Here is an 18,426-nt window from a genome sequence, read left to right on the forward strand (position 1 = left end):
ATATAGCTGTTACTGCTAGTGACGAACTTAACGCCTGCTGCTTTCAAACGGTTCAGTAAGAAGGGTTGCCCTGCTTTAAAAAAGACAGTGAGCTTCTGGAAAAGGTTCAGAGAACGGCGACTAAGCTGATTCCCGGAATAGCGAAGCTTCCGTATGAATCTCGACTGGCCAAGCTGAACCTTTTCCCGTTGTCATATCGCAGAACTAGAGGCGACTTACAGTCTACAAATTGCTTAGTGATAAATTTGCACCTAACATGCCCTCATTTTTCTTGTCTTCCAAAACAGAGAATTTACGAGGACACTCCAAAAAGTTCACAAGCCGAGAACAAATTACTTGTCAGCTGACTATCGACTTTCCCATCGAATCATCAACGAGTGGAATTCACTACCTCAGCACGTGGTTGAGGCTCCATCCGTCGACTCTTTCAAAAGAAAGTTGGATCAACTGAAAGACCATCATTGCCAGGACTAACATAGGCCATCGAGCCTCCTGTCCTTCCCAAACTGAAACTGAACTGAAACTGAAACTGTTTAAAGACAGTAAATGATTTAGGTGAATTCAACACCTTCGGATTAATGCAATCAGTTTGATCCCTATAAGGTGCTGGACGGCTCTGATTTTCATGCATCTGCCTTCCATTTTACTTACTGTTTAGTGTTGTCGTCTTATTGACTGGGATAGTTGCTCATTTATTGTAGTTATATACACTGGTGACTATGTTGATCATTATGCTAAACCCCTTTAATCTAATAACGTGCTAGACATTTTCAAGATGAAGAATTTATGAAACGGTGTTGCCATTGTACTGAAACTTCCGCCTGTCTAATTGAGCCTTATTCCATCATTCATTAATATTATTTCATAATTGCGTGTAAATGCACTGTAGACCAGTTTACATAGAAATAGTTTTTGGTATTTTAGGTAAAGTGGTTGTCTGAAAACATGGCGGTGAATTTATTCAGGTGCAAAGCACTTCATTCTCATAAGTGATGGGACGCAGAAAAATTGAAGTCCAAAAAATTGAAGATAAAAATAAATGTGTGGTAAGAATTGGTTGCGAAGTATCATTCTCTTACTTAGGCCACTTTTCGCAAGCGTCGAGATGGTTTATTTAAGAAAGCACTTGAACTACATCGTCTGACTGGCGCGGAAATTACACTGAGTTTAGTATACAACAAATCAAGATATTACTTCAGCTCACATGGTGATACAGATGATGGAGATGTAATTAACAATTTTCACTACACTAAACATTTTCAGTTCAAGGTTGGTTTGGGTATATTCTAAAAATGATGCATTTGTTTTGATTGTGCAGTTAATCGTTTATGTGGCAAACCAAAGTTACATTACATCAAAAAACCTTTCTCGTTCAGTTAATCATCTCAGGTTACCTTTTTAAACTAAAAATTACTTAGCCTCGCTGCTAGTGCATTCCCTAACTAGTCTCAAATCATTGTCAACAATTTGTAAAATATTAATTGTAGTTCCCAAATACTCTTGCACAGCCAAAAGTGGAAAGTGTCCTGTCCCTCATTAAATGCTCTCGTACGCCCATGAGTTAAGTGTCTTCGCCGGGGAAATCGTACTCGCCTCATTCAGGCCACTGGAGCATAGTCTATGAAGTCTAGAAGACAAATAGCGAATACAGCTCTAGAACCGGATTGGTGGGTCAGTAAAATCCGCCTAAGAAAGTCAAGAAGCCCTGATTTTTGAACACGTGGTCTCCAGGATCGTCACGGACCTAATAGTGAGTTAACCTGTTTTTGATTATCGACTGTCAGGAGACGGCATCGGCCGTTTTCCTGCTGCTTTAGGGACTAAACCTTTAGGTTAGAGAATCGGAAAATAGCCCTCTGTTGAAATTACAGATCTCGTTTTTCACATGATACTTTTGGTGCTTAGATGTACTCAATTTTTTCGCAAATCAAATTTTTTCTGGTGTTTAGTTGTGAGCACATCTTTGCGATGGAAGGATTGTTATACGGTATTATACTAAATATTGGGATATTCGTCATGCATTATGTAATTTAGGTGTTCACCAGAGAGCTTTTTAGTTATTTCGTACCCATCTGTATTTCCTGACTTTACTGTAGAAATTTTTGCTTAGGTTATTCGGTTTTATAAAGTTCTGCGAAAGCGACAAATGTTTCTTAATTTCTGTTGTCCTAAAAGCCATGGGAGATCAAAATGCTCTGCAATCTAAAAATAGTGTCAGTAACTGATGTAGCTGAAAAAAAAGTGTAAACTACACTTATGGTTAGTTAGCGATAACAAAGAGGCTTTTATTAAATACGGTTTTTCCCATTTATAAGTTTGAATAAAGCATAAACGACGGTCGTAGCATATCTGTTGTCCGACTTTTTGATGTGACGGCAGTAAGGTGTTTCCCTCAGACAACCAGCATAACAGCGATGCTGACCCCCCCACAAGGAAGGGTGGAGTTAGAATAGGTCGACCCTAAAAATCTACACCTCGTCTTGTCTCACAGACTTCCGTCCCCGGCCGTAATGTCCCAACAAGTACGGAACTTACACGAAAATTACTCTCAAAAAGGTCGGATGTAACCGGCCTCAAGCAGTTGTCCCTTGGGCACCTGGGTCACGCTCTCAGGCCACTAGGACCGACTCAATCCCAATTTCCTTTTCAGGTACCACAAGAGGAACCCTTCCACATTGTGGGCAACCGAAAAGTAAAAACTGCCCTCTCACCTCTAATAACACCCGAGGTCACTGCATCCATAGTCAATTTTTCTCTTCAATCCCCATTATTCCTCCCACCTTGATTTTCAACTCCCTTTTTATTTCCTCCTCAAGTGTCGCTATTGCCGATGATTCCAGTGCCCAACACTGCCTCAGGTCTACTGAAACCTCGTTCCGAACTACACATTGGAGTCCTCAACGTACTCACCCTGTATCAAGTCGGCCAGCAGGCATCCTTATTCAAGATCCTAGAATTTCGTGCCATTGATGTATTCTGTGTCTCCGAAACACGCATACATTATCCTGTGGTCATCTACTTGATCTCACCTCACCAAAACGGAGAGCCGACAAGATACACCCTCCGTTTATCTGGCGACCTGATGACTAGTTCTCGTGAGCTGGCGGCTGTAGGTATAGGACTGAGTACGAGGGCAGAATAAGCACTATTAGAATGGATCCCTGTTATCAGTCGCCTTTGTGCCGTTCGGTTAAATGGCTCCGTAAGAAGTCGGAAGGATAGGGACATATATCTTGTCTGCCTACGCTCCCACTGACTATGGCCCGGATGAAGTAAAAGAGTACTTTTACAGAAAGCTTTCTGAACTTCTTTAAAAAAGCTAAGCGCTCGGACATAGTACTCGTAGCAAGTGACTTTAATGCCCAAATAGGTAGCTTAAACCAAACAGAAAGACGTTTAGGTGGGTGTTTTAGTATTTTGTGACCCTATATCTGACTCCAATTAGATTGTATGCTGATTGTCATCAAAATTCACATGTCGGGCATTCTCGCATATTTCATCGAATTAAATCGCGTTGCTGAATAACAGAATTAAATAAGTCGAATACGAGAATAGATTTTTGAATACCTATATTTTGTACACTCACTGTTCTGGACAGGAAATGAAAGGGATGAAACGAATAGAAGAAAGCGAAGCGGAATGACCCGCGGTGGAGAAGGTGTGTGAGCCAACTTCATTTAATTAAGCGTGAATCAATACTCATATTCACCCAAAAATAAGTTACAGTTCTGTGTTGAGTAGAATAAGATATACACACATATACGCTCATATAAAAACGATCAGGGTTGATAAGTCAATAATTAACAAGGTCAAAATGTGATTCAAGAAGAATGGATAAATCAGCCTGTCCATATGCTAGAATAAGTTATATGGGATTAACATAGTGATCGACACTATAAGTATTCCGGCTGAGATAATAGTGAACTTCCGCTGCAACTATGCTCAGAAAATCGTTTTTTTTAGCAATCACTAATTTTAAGCATAGGAAGAGTTATCGTTGAACATGGCGACCCCCTTCACCAAACGAACGATAGACTCAAATAGACAATATTGCCATGTCATCGTTGTAGGTACTCGCTAAAGTCTGCCGCTCTTTCTGGAGTACGTATTTAGACCATGATCACTCTCTAATAGGAGCACGCATTTGGTTGCGCCTCGCTGGACTCAGTAAAACCATATAAAGTTGATACAGATTTCCAAAATAAGTGAAGTTGTCGATGCGTTCGATTAATTCACTCCCTATCCTTAGTTTAGATATTGACACAGGCCAGTCCTGAAGCAACAATTGGCATTGTTGCTCAGTGCCACCAAAAGACCTAGCATCTTATAAACGTTTTCACCAAACAGGATTATATTATATGTGTATTCTAAGTCGATAAGTGGATCTCCTGGTAGGAGATCAATGCCCGATAATTCAGTCGACGAGGACGTTATTTCCAGCAGCGGGTCTATGACGTAATTAAACAGAAATGTAGATAGTGAACAACCTTAACGGTCACCACTTGAGGTTGCAAAATCAGATGACAGTTCGCCATGAGCCCTGACGTAACTGGTAGTGTTCGAGTAAAGAGTCAAGGAAAACTGTCATAGTCGGATGCCGATAAGCACGCCCGTGTTCTAAGGTCTGACAAATGGTGAATATGTAGTCGATGCAGCCACAACCAGGTCTGAAACCAGCCTGATTTTCTCGCGTTTGCAGTTCACGAGTCTTTGTTAGGCTACCGATAATAATTGAGGCTAGTATTCTAGATGCTATGCTAGTCAAACTAATCCCTCTATGGTTACCACAGGATGGTTTTGACCAGTCAGATGGGATTCCATTCAGTTCCCAGATTTTAGCTAAAACATTAGTCAATTTAGTCGTTAAATTTCATACACGTAGTTCCCTTTATTATCTTAAAGACAGCAAAAACGAATATTGGTGCAGAATAATACGAACTCATTTTATTTCGTTAGGTTCTCATCAGCTGCTTACAACCTATAATATTTAAAGTCAACGTTATTACAGATATTGACATGTTTATTAATACGAGGGTGATTATAGATGAATATGTGTATCATGATGTAGCGAAGATTCTGATAGAGTTAATATGGTCATAAAAAATTACCAGCAATATTTGTGTGGTTCACTCTACCAGCAAATCTAGATGAATCCTTCAATGTATACGTGGCTAAACGTTGACGAACTAGTTCTAACTTACCCGCTAGCCATCGTGCTACTTTGTGGTAGGGTGAATTGACCATTGACAGCGTAAGTATAAGAGGAATACCTTGTTTATGTATTTTTGGTACACCATAAATGTGGAGCAAATGAGACCCATGAGGTCGCAGATTATTGTAATTGGAATTATCAATCATCATCCTCAGGAGATCCCTGAGTACTTTCGTGATTCTTTTCTGAGTTGAACCAGTTAAGTCCTTGTTACTTTTTTCTAACTCATGTGGCCACTCAAAATAGACTTCATCTTTTGTGTTCATTAGAACAACACCTGAACCTTTATCTGACCGTAATATCATTATATCATCATTTCGCTTAATATTTCGTAATGCTGTCAAGCGGTTTTTGGGTAAAAGTTTAGACTACAGTGTGGGTGAAACGAGATAATGGCTCGCAATACCAACTAGTTTAGATTTAAACCAGCCTTTCTCCTCTTCACTAACTGGGTGCAACTCTTTAATTTGATCAAATAAGTTCTCAAAATGAGTTTCTGTGTCGATTTTGTTGGCATGTATTTTGAGTATATGAAAATTCACTATTGATAGATTATAGAGAAATTTTCGGGGTTTTTCGGAAAACCACAGTATAGGTATTCCTGTGATAGAGTCTTTGACAAAGTTAGGTGGAAATTCTTGCATATTTTGCTTTGCAGACCTTAGATAAAGTGGATATATTTTATGCGACTTACGATACTTAGATCGTTGACTAATTCGTGTTACCACCAACTGTGTATACAATTTTACATGTATCTGCCAAAACAGTTACATCGGTAGGACAGAAAGGAGAGCCAATGTCCGGTTCAAAGAAAATATTCCGAATCTTTTAAGGTCAAATGGATTAAAAGCATTCAGCAGTGCCATCCCAAGACATCTTCTTCACACAGGACATCAATTCGATACACTGAAGTCTTTCAAGGTTATTAGCAATCAATCAAACTCCAATATTTCGAAATTTATCGAAGTGATATAGATCAAACGTCTAAAACTAGATCTAGGTGTCCAAAACGAGGCAGTAATAAATCTTTATTTGGTTGGTAGCGTTACACCTCTTCTTATTTATTACGTCGTTCATTATTTCAACTATTTCTGGAGTTTGATTGCATCATTGTCATTTTTATTCAATCCATAACTGACTGATTTCAATTAATATCTTACTTTATTATCAATAATCTGTTTTCAGTTACTTCACTACACAATCATCTAATGTTTGTTAACTCCATGACTTATAATCACTATTCCAATGTTCTGGAACTTTCCCCCAAACTTGATTTATCCGAAACAACATTTTTTGTGACCTTATTAACTCTATCAGAATCTTCGCTACATCATGATACACATATTCATCTATAATCACCCTCGTATTAATAAACATGTCAATATCTGTAATAACGTTGACTTTAAATATTATAGGTTGTAAGCAGCTGATGAGAACCTAACGAAATAAAATGAATTCATATTATTAGGGATTGAATTAGTTGAACACATCGACAACTTCACTTATCTTGCAAGTCTGATCATCCCTTATGGTTGGATTCTGACGAAGTCGTTGCAGGGATTCAGAAAGCTCGTTTGGCTTTTGCCAACTCATGTCACCTATGTCTAAGGCGAGATATCCGACTATTAATTAAAAAGACTAGCATTCTATAGGTCGTTCTGTTCTACTTTATGGCTGCTAAACGTGGCTATCAATGGTAGAAGGAACTCGTAAGTTACTAGTGTTTGATCACAGATGTCTTAGAAATATTGCCAGCATCTGCTGGGACCACTGGGTAAGTAATAGTGAGGTTAGATGCCAGGGTATTACGGAATGATGGTAAATTAGTCGATGAGGTTGGGAATGTTTATGTTGTAACGGGTGACTGCAGGTTATGATAAGCAGCGTTATATCGATCGACTCGGTGACACGTAAGGACGACCTAGAGTCCCGATTGGTCTTCCCTGTCTAGCCCAGTCAGTTGAGTCTAGAACGCAAGTCACAGCCTCTGAGTTATGAATCATTATATTTCAGACATACTCTATATACCAAACAAACGATCGCATAAAATAGAAAACAACATCTGTACACTATTTAACGAGTGAAATAAATAACGGCCAATAGGAATGTCCATTTAGGTCAAGGACATCATTAGACTTAACATGATAATGATTGGTATATTATTCTGCATCCATAACAGTTTATCAACTGAAATGGTTGGGCCACGTGTTACGTTTGCTAGAACACCGATTACCACGACGCTCAATGCTGACTAGTGTTGGAGATGGTTGGAGGAAAGTTAGGGGCAACCAATCCAAAACGTGGCATCAGTGCTTGAGGTTGCTAACTTCTATTCTTTGCCATGTTGGTAGATGTAAACTACTTGGTTGGGGCCCGCGCGACTACCGTAACCAACGGTTGGAGACTCTGAGTGAAATGGCTGAGAATCGATTACAGTGGCATACCTGTATGCACTCTTTGTTTCCCCCATCATATTAAGATTAATTTATACCCTTCTTTCTACGAACTAATTCTTTTTTTCCGTTTTATACTCTCATATACAATCTTTCATATATTTCTACCATTGAAGTAACTACTTTTTTGAATTTGGTGTTCATGTTGTTGTGCTAATGAGGTGTGGCAACTTTGACCGATGCATGTATGTGCCTGGTCATGTGTTGTAGTTGACTGACTAACTTTTTAGATTGGTCTGTCTACCAGAGCGTGAAATACTAGTTTGGATAGGATTTGACTGAAGTAATGGTTTAGTGTTGAAAGCACTTGGGTTCCGATTACTACGTTCGATCTACCTCGATCTTTACACCCATATAGTATCACTAGACCTCAGCGTAACTCTAAACCCAACAAATAAAATTATACATTATTACTATGTTTAAAAAGGGTGCGAAAGCCAGGTCACAATGTTCTTGTTACATGAAATCTGTCTGTCTCAGTGCATAGTTATTGTTTTAGCCAAATTGTTCTGTATTATTCCTATTTTATTAACAAGCGATAAGATGAGTATCTGCAAAATTCTTTTTCTACGCTACTTTCATTTTATAGGCATGTGGATCTCATTTGCCACACGGTTGCAATGAAACTAATTGTTCATCCAAGTTATCAAATAATAATCATTCAAGTCAAAAAAATGAAACATCTATTAAACGGAATTCATTCCCATTGATGAATTCCGCTAACAACTGTACAAGATATAAATATAAAAGTACAAAGTTAACTAGTGAAGAGAGATTGGCTAATTTACGATATTTAATTGTTGATGAGTTATTTAAACAGGCACTTACACGATTTCGTTCTTTAACCAAAGTAACCAGTTTAAATAAGGTAAATGCTCTATCGGCAAGTTTTTTCCCCTAATTAAGGAAGATCTCAACATTTTCTGTGTATATTTATAAAATCAAAAGGTTTATTGGTTAAAGCATCAGACTTTCAACTAGTGGATTTCAAGTTTTAGTCCTGCTTCTCCTCTTTCGGCTTGAGAAGCTTGTCAGTATCACTAGCCCTTACATAAAACTTGACTCAAAGCCAAGTACACATGTCTGTACTTGGTAAGTGAGATATCTAGCTGTTGTGATTCTTAACTATTTGTAATGAAGGGAGGTTATAGAACTGTCAGCTTTACGTATAACTGAAAATGATCTTAATTGATTGAGGTAATTTGAAATATTGTTAATTTGAGATGTATGCTATTTCATAATTATTGCCAATATTTATTCTCGTGAAGTTTGCAAAGCTTTTTTCTGAGATTGCCATATTGGATCTCATCAAAACACCTTAATTGGGTAAAATATAGCTGTGTCTATACGGTTTTGATATGCTGTGAACGTGTGTTTCTGTTTTCTCTTAGTTACAATATCTTTATAAAATTACTGCTTACACAGGAATTTATTTGGTATCCATAGTTTATCTTCGTTTACTAACTTGTCAGATGCCGGAAAATTCTGACTATTTCTTCGTAAATTTAATTTAAATGTCGGTTGGGTGTAACTTAATTGTTTACCATTGATTGATCACTAAGTAGTGACCAATATCGTGTTTGTCTAGTCCTTCTTAGTACCGGTCGAATTTTGCCGATCAAGTTGGTGGTCTAAGTGACTCAACATCCCGTGGACTATTTTATGTTAGGTGGTTGAATGTAGTCTGCTGGAAATTCAACCTAGGTCTCATACTACTTGGTACTTTCCAACAAGGAATGCTTATGTAACCTTAAGGAAATTGAAATTCTCTGGCGGGTCCGGAACCGTATCACTCAACTGATCGTTCATGTAGCTTATTAATCATGTACAAATTTCTGTACATTGTTTTGCATGACGACTAATGATACTACTCTTTAGGTGCCGAAACTTAATTGGATTGAAAGAGGGTATGGTTTAAACATCCAACTGATTTATAAGTCAATGGTGATTAATCAAACTACTAAACAAAAACCACTTAAAAATCAACGTTAACAATTGTTAAGTACACTTAGTAAATAGATTTTAATGTCGTATAGAAAGTAATCGTAATTTCATGTGATGGAATTAACTGGGGAAATGCTTGTAGATTTACGATGGATGTACTTTTCTGTTTTTTTTAACTTTTACCCTCTCTCTCTCATACAAATGTGTGTCTTTATCCATTTCGTTTATTTACATACTTTATCAGAAACAGACAATAATTAGTCCCTGTTATAATAGTAGTGGTAGTTGGACTATGTTAAGTCCATCAAGTATTATTCCTAGTTATGAAGTTTCATCATCTCATCTGGTAGATCAATCAGAAAAGGTTTCTAATGATGAAAATATTTTGTCGATAGGTAAGTGTAACAAAAAATTTCTTATGCTCTAGAACAATATCAGTTTGAGTTGTATTTTTTCATTCTTTCAACATGAAGTAAATATTGAGTAATTTCAAATTAAAAAAATATTATACAGTGCTTTGATTTATTTGGAGTTATTTACTAAGAAGTATTGAACAGCCAGAATAATTTATCATGGTATTTTGAAGTAATTCATGCCAGCGATTCAGTGGTTTAAGCCTTTAACTTTCAACTATTAGATCATAAGTTCAAACTCAACTCCATTTATTTCCGTTTAGACTGTTGAGTAGTATCATTAGTTCGCACACAATAGTCGTGACATACACCTAAGTATATGGTAAATTGGTAAAATTAGTTTAAAAATGTAATGAATAACGGTTGGTAACACTCTGACCAATCAGTAGGGTATCCATTTGTAGGGCCACGAACAAAAGGGTGGTTATCTAGGGGAAGAGTGAAAAATATGCGGTTGAAAAGGTTGCACATCAGTAAGGTAGACCATCAAAATTTATCATTTTTCATGCTTGTGTGTGGGTTCTGATACTGCCCGGGTGCCCAGACCGAAGCAGGTGATTTTCTCAGGGGACCACACCCCGAGCCTTTGACCTAAAGGTCTAACCCACAAGGCAGTGGAGCATCGTGAGGAGACGCAGTCCCATGGCAGCCGGTGACCGAAAATTGGTTCATGCGCCATTTGTCCCGGCAGAATACTGAGGCCCATGTGCACCATTGGTTTGGAATCCGGTTAAAGCGCCGGACATTCGCTTTTCGTCCTCTCATTTTCGTAAACAACACCCCCGCCAAGAGAAGGCAGTGAGTAGGACTTCCCTGGCAGAGGCTATATACGCTTGGCCATGTGAGAGCATTTGGAAAGGGTGAGCGGACTCTCCCCACTCTCGGCCGTACCAGGGCATTTGGGAGCTGACCATCAAAAAGGCGCATATTAATAAAGATGAGCTTCAAAAGGGAGAATAGAACTTTCAAGGGTCTCTTTGCCTCGATAATGAATTCAAAACGTAATTTTAAATGTCCAATAAAGAGCTAACTTTCAACAAATAAGATGGTTTTTCGAATGCGATAATTATCTAATATTCTTATGACCCCTACCATGTCATTTCATACTTTCATTTCGATTAGTGAACGGAGAGACCCCGAATGCCCTGGTACGGCCGAGAGTAGGGAGAGTTAACTCTCCTTCTCGAAATGCTCTCACATGTCCACGTGTATGAAACTACTGCCAGGGAAGTCCTACTCATTTCCTTCTCGCGGCGGTGTTGTTTACGAAATTGAGAGAACGAAAAGCGAATGTCCGGTACTTTAACCGGGTTGATGGACACAGAGAGTTCACCCAGTGGAGTTGGAAAACCCTCATTCCAAACCACTGAAATACATGGACTGTAGTATCCTGAAAGAACAAATGGTATATGAACCTATCGTTGGTGACTGGCTACCATGGTACTGCATCTCCTTACGTTGCTCCACTGCCTCGTGGATCAGACCTTTAGGTCAAAGGCTCCGGGTGTGTCCTCCTAAGAAAACCACTTGCTTCGGTTTGGGCATCGGGGTAATATCCCAACCGTCACACAAATAGAATGATTTATGTGGCGCATATCTATTTGGTTCCTCTTTGTACTTATATTTATGTGTTTAAATAAATAATAAATAAATAGTGAACGGAGAATCATTTTAGAAGAATGTATGTGTACTTTGGATTTCTAATCTTAGGGATTTCTCTGTTGATTTAGTGAATCAGTGTTGCATGTAAGAAGATATTTATCACTGAAGATTTCATTTTAAGCTTTAGTTTCTATTTTGTTTACTTCTTTCATTCAATATGTTGGAATACGCTACAATAGCGTATTCATTTGAAGATATATAGCTTCCGATGATTGAAATAAAATCTTCAGTGTCAGTTAATTCTCTTATATACAGTACTAACCCATTAGGCAAATCAAAAAACACTACTAGATACTATACATCTATTGTTTGTTTCTTTTTTTTCTTTCTTTTTCATTTATTGAAAATAAAACAAAACCTTGTGAACAGTTCAAACGCACACAAATTCACCATTATTTGAATCCAATTATCAATCATTACAATTTATTTATTCACCAAATAATTTATCATATTCATCATCAATGAATACTACTACAGATCAACAATTATCAAAAGAATTTAATTCAAGTCCATTAAGTCAAATTCTAGAGGTATCTTAGTATTTATTATTATTTTTATCTTAAATATATCATACTACTTATTTGTTTATTTATCTATTTTCTATGCTTGTTTTGTTTTCTTCTCAAATTGAATATTCATTTATTCTTATTCCATGTTAAAGTTGATTAAACTCATATATCTGTATGTATATCTATATGCTTGTGGGTAATTCTATGTTTAGATATAATGAAATCCAGACCAAAATATGGCACAAATCCATGAAGTCACTGACAAGTGGACTAAGTCATATTGGTAAGTGTAGACTACTTAGTTGGGATCCGCGAGATGATAACAACCGATGGTTAGAGACCTTGAATGACATGACTCAAAATCATTTGTAATGGTGTAGGTGCATCCAGTCTTTGTGTTCTCCCAAATTCTATTCTTCTGAATTCTTCATGTCCCTTTTTTCTTCTTTCCAAAGTTATTTAACTGTATTATACTCTTTGAATAACATCTTCAAACCTTACTCTTTCCTATTACTGCTTATATTTTTACTACCTCTACTACTACGGGATTTGAATTGACAATTGTATCCGTGTGCTAATGTGGTATGGCAACTCGAACTGATGTACGTACGTACGAAGTTCTACGTTGTTTCTGACTCAGTGAAACTAATTTATTTGAAGTAATGGACATGTACAAAGTAGAGACTTGAACACTGTTCTACAAATCGTGCACTCTCGAATTCATTTCCACTCCGGAACTCGAACCCAGTACTTTTCGTTTTGAATACCAACGCTTTATCCATTTATCTATTGAGCTCAGAGTGCTGGTGGCTTGTGAAATAGAAATGAATTTTAATCTATTTGCTTAAAAGTGCTTGTGACATAACGGCTAAATCGGATTAATTCGCTTAGGATACATATATGTTAATGAGACTGATTATAATTTCAAATCTTACCATCAATAATGAGATAGTCTAAATCATTACAGAATAAATTAGGTGATATTAGGTGATATATTAGGAATTTATCAACAGAGATTAATTTTAAAGAAATTGTGATGTGTTTCAGGCGGTAGACGATTTACACGAATTTCTCTCCTGATATTTCGTTTGCACTTCACGAATGGAGAATAAGAGTTTGTGAAGATTGTTAAATTTTATCGTCTACATCACGAACTGACCTTAGACAACCAAGTATTCTTCTAATTTAATCAGGATGTGGAGTGGCAGTAGCTTAGTGATCTGGAAGCATTTGGCAGTTTAGGTAACTGGGTAGCTATTATCACTAGTCTGCACAAATAATTTAGCTTAAAGCTGATAACAGAAACAAGTCATATTATTCATCTCCTTAATATATATCCATAAATTAGAAAGGATTCGGACTATCATTTTTTTGGTAATCTTGACTGGACTTTAATCAATCTTTGTTATGATGTGTGCATCCTATGCGGGTTCCCTCAATATAGTCATTTTTCAGTAGTTCTTATAAAATTGATGAACTTGTGGTCATCAATGTAATCCAAAACCCATGTTTTGTCATTTTCAGGTCTTGTTAGCTGGATGTACATAAACTCCATCCTTTTTAACAAAATTTATGTATCATACTCATTGCACAAATGAATAGTTGTCTGGATTCAATAGCTCAGTGAATAATGCGTTAGCTATCTGAAGTGGGAATTATTAGATCCGCGTCCTGATTTTAAAATCAACACTAGGATCAAGGCAAATTCAGTCGATGCGTCCCATATAAAACTAGGCAAGCTTCCTAGATTACACTATTATAAATAAATCTATCTATTCTACAGATTCATAGAGATTTCTTCTCCTAATCAACTGTTGAATTGAGTCATGTAGGTAGATATTGATTACCTGGTTAGATTCTTGGCGATTATTATCACTACTGGTTGAATATATTGAGTGACATAAAACAGAACTAGTCAAAATGGCAAAGATGCATATCCAATCTTTGTCTTCTTTAATATGAGGTGTGGCATGATATACATTGCCTATAATCATCTCTTAGTCAATTTCTTTCAAATTTATATTTTTATAAAGAAGAATACTAATTGTGTGTTGAAATTTGCGATTCCTAATACTTTTATTGTCTAAAAACGAATAGATTATTTCTGTTTAGAGTGTCAATTTCGATCCTAAATATGAACAAAATGTAATCAGACATTGTTATTGATTAATGTTATATAATTGTTTTTTCCCTTATAGTCTATTTTTGTATCAAACATGACACATAAGATTGGTATGTTCTTCTCCTGTCTGTTTTTTCTCTCTCATTAAGTCATATTACTTTGATCAATGAAATTTTCAAATCAACTAAGGTTACATTGTAGATATTGAATATCAATTATATGGACTATTATTTCTTATTCTACTTTATCATTATCATCGAGCTGACGAGTCTCAAATAGGACGAAACGCGCGTCCTGGATTCCACTGCTAGCCACTATCTGTCTTTGCTTAAATAGCTTGTGACTTAAGGCTATATCAAGGCAATCCACACAGGATGCACATATACCAACATGAGACTGATCAATTGCAGTCCTAAATAGCAATTGGAAGATACAAGTAAAAAAACACCAAGTGAATTTAAACTTCACCCCATTACAGGTAGCTATCGGGACTCAGTAGCTAATGCAATGGCGTTTGAAGCAAACGGTACTGGGTTCTAGTCTCGTAGTGAACATCAACTCTGGGATGCAGGTGTATCCGGCTGACGAGTCCCAAATAGGACGGAACGCGCGTCTTGTGTTCCACTGGAAGCCACTATCCATCTTTTCTTTATATACGTGAATTTAAAAAAAAATTATTCACAAGGAAATTATCATTGAATATGATAAGAAAGTTTTTTCTGGCGTCCACAACCAATTCATATTCACTTAGATTCTATGCAACAATGATTGGATAGTTTGCTAATTACTGTTGAGTTACAAAATTCAAATATCATATTTATTTAGTTGAAGGTGTGGTATACTTTAAGGATTACACACCTTTTATAGGTCTTAGAAATTGTCAAATAATCTGAATAGAGTAGGCGGTTATACGTAGACTGTTTGCTACTAATTTTTAAGAATAGTTGATATCTGGGAATTATTATTATTATTATTATTATTATTATTATTATTATTATTATTATTATTATTATTATTATTATTATTATTATTATGAACATTTCACACTTTTCCCATCAATTTTTCCTTTTTTTGGGACAGATTATATTGCTGGTAATCTTTACTGATCTTTAAAATGACTTTCAGAAAATAAAGCTAATTTCTAGCCAATCAAAATACAGGTTATATAAATGAATATTTAATCATATAAAACCTCGGGAAACAATAAAGTTGGGATTAACATTTAAGGTTCAAGTTTGAGTTACGAGTTCTGTTTAAGTTCAGGTGTTAGATTTAGGTCTTGGTCTAATCATTGAAAATAGAATAGAAGGATGCATTTTAGCGGTGCAGATAAATAGTCATACAGTTCTTTATTTCAAATATCAAGAATATTTAATATACCCTCACTAATTCATAATTAATGGTCACTATTTCCATATTTGTTTATTTTAAGCGTCTAAATTACTAAATATTGATAGATTTTGCTTAGTTCTTACATAGAACTATTTATCACTACGCTTTGCATTTCGCACAAAAATCGAGGGGCCTCTGTCTTTTATCTAGTCATTTCCTCCGCAAATTTTCATTGATATTTCGTCTGCTCACTTAACCATGAAATCGTATTCTACTCAGTTTCCAGTACTTCATGATTGCTTTTTGGTGTCACCAGTGCCTTTTGTCATACGTAAGACTGAGTTAGTCGAAGAGAGTCCCTCGTGTCTTTCAGTAGTTTTGAAAGGTTTGCTTTTACGGAAGGTTAGTAGTTAATACTACTATTCATTGCAATCATTAAGTTCCTTTTCCGTAATTGAGTTAAACCTAAGTTTTTTGATGTCATATATTCCGGCAGGTAATAAATGAGATCATTACGTTATGATTGATATAACGATTACATATTCTAACGATGTACGATATAACACAATTTAATCATAACTGTTCTGTATGGACATTAACTGATATAGATTGATCTTTTGTCATGGAGAGAGCTTTTTACTCTCTCCACAGGAGCTCTAGATCTTGATACAGTTCTGTATATAGTCCATCTTTAGCCTTGCAAAATAAAAGAATTTTAGCGTTAAGTTGATGGGATAACCAACGACAGGAAGGCAAACGTTGTATATTAGTGAGTGTAAATGGTCGGTCTATCGCGAGTTTTTCCTTCTCTTCGAGTTAAAAGATTCAGATTGTGTAAAATAAAACAAACCAAGTTTTCTAGGACATTCCTAACAGGTTTAACCTGAGATATTAGGTAACCTAATTCAACCTCAAACGGGTAACTACTTGCATATATTTCTAAATCTTATACCTAATATTGCTCTTCATAACCTGTCATCCTAGTTGTAATGTTTTCGGCGTTTGATTTATTATATCACTGTCTGACTTAAGTTGGTTGACCATTGGAAATCATAAATCACTAGATATTTATTTCGTTCTAGTATGGAAGTAATTTCAGGAGGTGATTCTCGGGGTTCCAGTTAGAAACCGCGATCAACCTTATCGGGTGTAACAGAGGTACCCACCAAAAACATTGGAAAATAATTGCTGAATATTGATAATCGATTGAAGTTCAATATCTCAACTCAGTAATCCAAAGTTTGAGTGCTCACTGTGAGACTTAGAGTTCTTTGGGATTATGAATACGCATTGTTGAGTAGTTTCATTTTAGGATGAAAAAGCTGCTTAGTTTATTTATTACCAAGTGTTATATTATGTTTTTTCTTTAAAAAATTCTTTTCCAGTTTATTGATGATAATATTAATACTACTACTACTACTACCACTACTACTAATACTACTGATAATATCAGTCATGACAATGACGAGTCCGAGGTAGACAACAACAACAATAATAATAATGAAAAACAATATTTGGATTTAGATAATGATACTTCACAACTATCATATGTTACTGAATTACAAACACCAAATATGATATGTTATTTAGATGAACCAATCAATTATTATTCATCAATAGATGATAACCCATTATTGATTGAAGAGAGCACAAATTGATTGTTATTGATTATTAGTGATAATTTTATTTGTTTATTTATTTTTCTTAAAGGAAGCTATTGTGATACATAATCTTACTTTTTATTTATTTATATATTATATTGATATACTTTTCTTTAATCTCTTCATCATTATCATCGCTATCACCAATTATCCATTATCATTAATATATATATATGAACTCATTATATTATGTATCTATGTATGTATGTGTGTATGTGTGGATCATGACATTATTTAGGTATGAATTTATTTTACAATCTACTTCATTTGTGCAATATAATATAAGAGTACTATACAGATAAATATACTTGTCTTGTCTGTATTTCAATTGTTCTAAAGAGTAATGTTTTTTTATGATAAACGATACAGGTATCATTAGTTTAAGGTGAATGTTTACATGTTGTAGATTTGCATACTTTTAAATATTTTCAAAGAATTGGGTGTAAAGATGTTTCTCTTGAATTCAATATATGAATAATCAATTGGATAGTAAATTGATAATCGAAAATACAGAAGTGATCACGTATATATGTTCGATGTTCTCTTTAAAATAGATGGAGGTTGATTATGAATACAGTGATCTTGAGTGCTGTTAGAGGTATGAGGGCGGTTATCACTTCCCGGTTGCCCACACCGTGGAAGGGTTGTTCTGGAGGTACCTGGAAAGGAAATTGGATTAGAGGTGGTCTTAGTGACCTGAGAGCGTGACCACAGTGCCCAAGGGACAACTGCTTGAGGTCGGTCACACACGACCTTTTTATGGGTAATTTTTGTGTTAGCTCCGTACTTTTTGGGACCTTACAGCCGAAGACGGATATCCGTGGGATAAGGCGAGGTGTGCATTTTTAGGGTCGACCTTTTCTAACCCCACCCCTCCTAGTGGGAAGGCAGCATCGCTGTCATGCTGGTTGTCTGAAGGAAACACCTTGCTGCTGTCAAACCTCTGTACAGTCAGCAGTACGACTTCGCCTTCGGACCTTGGGTTTGTTGCTTTTAGTCTTACCGCTCTTCAACCTACCTGTCTGACATGGTAGGACCTTGAGGAACAGTTGTTCCAGCCAGTATAGCTCGGTTGCTCCATCACGATAGGCAAGCCCGACCACCACGTCAAGGTAGCA

The 18,426-nt window shown here is 36.3% G+C and overlaps 1 protein-coding gene across 1 annotated transcript; it reads left to right on the forward strand.

The window, feature by feature from the left end:
* Positions 1–530: 530 nt before the first annotated feature.
* On the forward strand, positions 531–17,915 carry MS3_00009511 (uncharacterized protein). Its single transcript, XM_051217895.1, has 6 exons — positions 531–1,046; positions 1,084–1,269; positions 8,255–8,533; positions 9,854–10,004; positions 12,054–12,214; positions 17,033–17,915. The coding sequence occupies exons 1-6, from the start codon at positions 993–995 to the stop codon at positions 17,303–17,305; spliced, it is 1,104 nt and encodes a 367-aa protein (XP_051064327.1). The 5' UTR covers positions 531–992; the 3' UTR covers positions 17,306–17,915.
* Positions 17,916–18,426: the final 511 nt, after the last annotated feature.

Source organism: Schistosoma haematobium, chromosome 7, assembly GCF_000699445.3.
Source record: "Schistosoma haematobium chromosome 7, whole genome shotgun sequence".
NCBI classification, from domain to species: domain Eukaryota; kingdom Metazoa; phylum Platyhelminthes; class Trematoda; order Strigeidida; family Schistosomatidae; genus Schistosoma; species Schistosoma haematobium.